The 4,242-nt window shown below is 36.1% G+C and overlaps 1 protein-coding gene across 1 annotated transcript in view; it reads right to left on the reverse strand.

The window, feature by feature from the left end:
- Positions 1 to 4,022, reverse strand: part of LOC107101094 (fatty acid-binding protein 10-A, liver basic-like) — an 8,510-nt gene extending 4,488 nt beyond the window's left edge. Inside the window, exons 1-2 of the mRNA XM_015399856.1 lie at positions 3,387 to 4,022; positions 3,146 to 3,318 (exon numbers count right to left, since the gene is read on the reverse strand). Coding sequence (XP_015255342.1) covers positions 3,146 to 3,318; positions 3,387 to 3,594 — 381 coding nt within the window. The 5' untranslated portion in view covers positions 3,595 to 4,022. The remainder of the gene's footprint in view (positions 1 to 3,145; positions 3,319 to 3,386) is intronic.
- Between the last annotated feature and the right edge of the window lie 220 nt (positions 4,023 to 4,242).

Genomic DNA, 4,242 nt, shown 5'->3' on the forward strand with positions numbered 1-4,242 from the left:
CTCCAGAGTGTTGTTCAGCATGGGGGTGAGTAGAAAATGAAGGTTAATCATGTTTTGGGTGTACTATTCCTTTAATAATTTATTACTATGTGATAAGTCAAGATTATTTTTTGTGTAGTCTTCTGCCCTCTGTTATCAGGTATATCTGATTGTGTAAAATAGGATTTTGAGCAAAGTTTTTACCATTAAATTATGCAAAAGGTGTCAGACGCAAAACATTTCAGAAACCGTATGTATCAAATACGATGCACTGCAAAAAATTTCAATCTTAATAAGTAAATTTTTCTTAAAATCAGAGCATTTTTTCTTGAATTGAGGAGGTAAGTGAGACACTTTGCCAATGGAACAAGACAATTTACATTTGAAATAAGAAAAAACAACTGCATTTTCTTATTTCAAGTGAATTTTATCTAATTATCTTATTTTAAGAGTAAAAATACTCATTCCATTGGCAGATCCTCTTACTTACCTACTCAAATTAAGGGTAAATACACTTAATTTAAGAAATATTTACTAATTTCTAGATTGTTTTTGCAGTGTACGTTTGGCATTATAGGGTTAAAGTGAATTGTTAGCTTAGCATCCTACAGAAGAGGATTAGGGCCACTGGAAAAAAAAAAAGTTAACTGATTTGTAAATTTCACTTTAACATGGGGGAAAAAAAGTCAGAATTCTGAATTTTTTTGAGAAAAAAAAGTCAGAATTTTGACTTTTTTCTCAGAATTCTGACTTTAATCTCAGAATTGTGGATCTTAATGTAGATGGGCACAATGAAGGAATAGATGTGGAGCGCTCAGCTTCACTGAAAAAGATGTGAGTTCTTTGAGAGGGTCAGTGATATATATTGGTGGAAAATGACGGAATTAGGCAACTTTTTACGTACCCGATGGGTCCCCTCATTAATGGAGGAGCAGAAGGTCATTAAAATTAGAGAGCTAGTCTCTAAAACAGACATGGCTATGGCTTGATGCTAACATGTTTGTTGGCTGTCAGAATTCTGAGTTTAAAGTCAGAATTCTGAGAGAAAAAAAGTCAGAAATTCTGAGAAAAAAAAGTCAGAATTCTGACTTTTTTCCCATATTAAACTGAAATAAAATTTAAAAATCAGTTTTTTGTTGTTTTTTTTCAGTGGCCCTAATCCCCTTCCGTCGCATCCTTGCAATAAGAAGGTCCAAGTTTTAAATCCTAACCAGACCTCTCTCTGCTCTATGTTCTCCCTATGCATGGTTGGACTCCCCCCTGGTACTCCAGCTTCCTCCAATGCATGCTTTGATATATAGAGCAGCAGAGGAGTCAAAAGTATTAATATTTATTAGTCCAGTAGAAATATAAATCCTACTGCTTTAAAAACACTTGAAGAAGTTACAAGATCAACTTTTTACTCAAGTAAAAGTATAAAAGTGCAGTTTTTAAAACTACTTCAATTATAAAAATACAAGTAATGAAGGAAAAAATTTTAGGAAATATGCTTTAAACTTTATACTGTTTCTGCGCAACTGTATTAGGAGCAAAATCACACAAATTTTTTTACTTTAAGGAAAAGTCGCTCATATTCAGAATTCAAACTTCTTAAAGGTCTTTAAAGATTAAATTAATTCAGAGTAATTTTCATGTGAATGTGCTTTACTGGAGGCATCCATGTTTGTCAAAGAACACTACTGCCACCTACTGGTTAGTGACGTCACGGTGCGGTATCNATATATATATATATATATATATATATATATATATATGTGTGTGTGTGTGTGTGTGTGTCATTTATGCACAATTTGCAAGTAGAAAAATACTACAGCATTAACAGACATGTACTTGTAATTTGGTCTTTATGTAAAATCTTTTTTTTTTGAGTTTTTACGGCACTATTGGCTCGTTTTTTGACAGTAAGCTGACAGGAAAGGGGGTGTAATTTTTATGTGTAAGATGTAATTACCATAACAATGTAATAAATACATGTATATAAAATGTACATTTTCATTTGAACACTTTTGGCACACCAGTATTATTATGCTCCATTAACACCTTCATTTTATTGAGATGGATTTGTATAATATGTTAGATTACATGACTTCATAATGACTATGCAATGTGATGTGACTATTTTTTTATTCTAAGTATATTATATAAATTAATCTATTTATGCTATAACATAACAGCAAGAGTGCGCCAAAGTGATGAATTTATCTTTATTTCTATCTAAATGAGAACATCATCGTTGTTCGATGCTGTAGCACACGGATTGTTTACATTGCGACCGGTCTAACTGGGGAGTACCAATATGGCGACCGGTGGCTCCTAACCATGGCCGCAGGAAGTGGGGGTGCTGGGGGTGCCCCCCCCGAGTGACAAGAGGGCGATTTTAAAAATATTTATTAAAAATACTTCGAAAAATTAATACATTTCATATGAATATTTGGTGAAATGATTTTGACTTTTTTAATTTTACTATTACATGTATTTGGATTTTAATTGAATTATTTTGAAGGTTAATCAACACAAGTTCATGGAAGTGACGTTGTCATGGCAACGTAAAGGAAGCTAGTGCTTGGTATCCCGCTCGCGAAAGCAGACTAGTAAATCTACCTTAGAGCACCTGAGCATTTGGACACCTGTACATCTATTCTATTAGATTCTATTATTTTGATCTTGGCTTCTTTATTTAATGGAGAACTGATCAATAACATTTTAATAGAATAATAATATAATTATTTCCTTGTGGTTTCCGTAAAAGGATTTTGGAGCCAATAGATTCATGTGTGACAGAAACACAGTGACTCGGGTTCATTCTAGCTGACCAAATCTACGTTATGATAGTTATTGTGAAGTTTAATCAATAGCGCATATATTCACCTGTGAACTGATAATGTCTGTGTTACAGACTCTGGTTGAGCGCACTGAAGAATATATGAAAATAAAGAATAGAATCTTTTATTGTATTTTAAATAGGCTTATAGGCTCTTAGGTATTTTGTTAAAAAACAACAAACTTCCACAGCACCTCCTTTTCAAAAGTACTCCCAGCAGCCCTGCTTCTAACTGTTTGCTTTCTGCTGTAGTTCAGATGATCTTAGTTTTCTCTCCGTGGTCAAAGAGGAGCCCACCTGGAAATCACCTGGCGGCCCTATTCTCTGCCTGTTTTTATTGGTTACCTTCAACTTCCTGCCATCCAGAGAGCAGATTTCCGACTCCTTCCCGATGGAGAAGTGGTTGACCCTGGTGCAGAACGGAGTCTTCATGGTGCAGGTGAAGTCCATGCCATTCTGCTCGATCACCATCACTGGTTTCACATCCTTACGCATCTTCACGATGATCTCAGGAGCTCCTGTAAGGCAGGTTTAAACCCTTCAGGTCGGTTCAAGAGGAGAGGGGAGCTTTATGTGGAATCCTCACCTATGACTTTGAGGAACTCCTCCAGGTTCTCCTCAGAATAGACCTTCCAGGTGCCGCTGAAGTCCATGTCTGCTGGTTGTGTTGTGCGTTCACAGGTTAAAGCCGCAGTGACACCAGCTGCTGGTTGGCATGTTGGGGACTCCCTGTTATGTGTCAGTGGGATTTCCTTTGAGAACTTTGCTTTCCAGCAGCGCAACACTTTCTGCATGCCTCATTACGCCGCCTTTCCTCACCGCGTTCCACACAAACATCATCATGTTCGCATATCAGTGCAGCTTCGGTTTTTTCCAGTGAACCTTGTCCTCTGTGGGCTGCCTGAGCAGCATTCAGGGACCATCTGATGCTAAACGTCTTGCTCAGGAGCCCAGAGTGGCAGTCAAAGGGATTTGAACCAGATGACTTTCCAAGTTGCAAGTGATCTAAATAAAGCTCAACAAAGCCGCTTCTGTTCTGATAAATCCTCTAAAACAGCTGGAAAGTTTTTTTACAAAGAACAAACCTTCATCGTTGGGAACAGCAGAGAGGATCATCTTCATCAGACTGTCAAACAACAAGTGTGTCTTCAGCCAGAGGATCTCCAGATCTGCTGTTTATAGAAGATCCCTCCGGTTGAAAACATCAACAACTCGAGATTAAACTCCTATAGGATCCAATTTTCCTTTTAGAGCAATAAAGTACTTTGAAATTAACCCTTTGAAGTCCGATCCAAGAATAAAACAAAACAGAAAATTACTTTTTTTTTTTGGTTTGAATTCCTTATTTGGCCTTTTAACAAAATATGTAAAAAGAAAAAACAGAAATACATTTTTAATATTAATAATTTATTACTATGTGATAAGTCAAGATTATTTTTTGT

Source organism: Cyprinodon variegatus, unplaced genomic scaffold, assembly GCF_000732505.1.
Source record: "Cyprinodon variegatus isolate N-32 unplaced genomic scaffold, C_variegatus-1.0 Scaffold1053, whole genome shotgun sequence".
NCBI lineage: Eukaryota > Metazoa > Chordata > Actinopteri > Cyprinodontiformes > Cyprinodontidae > Cyprinodon > Cyprinodon variegatus.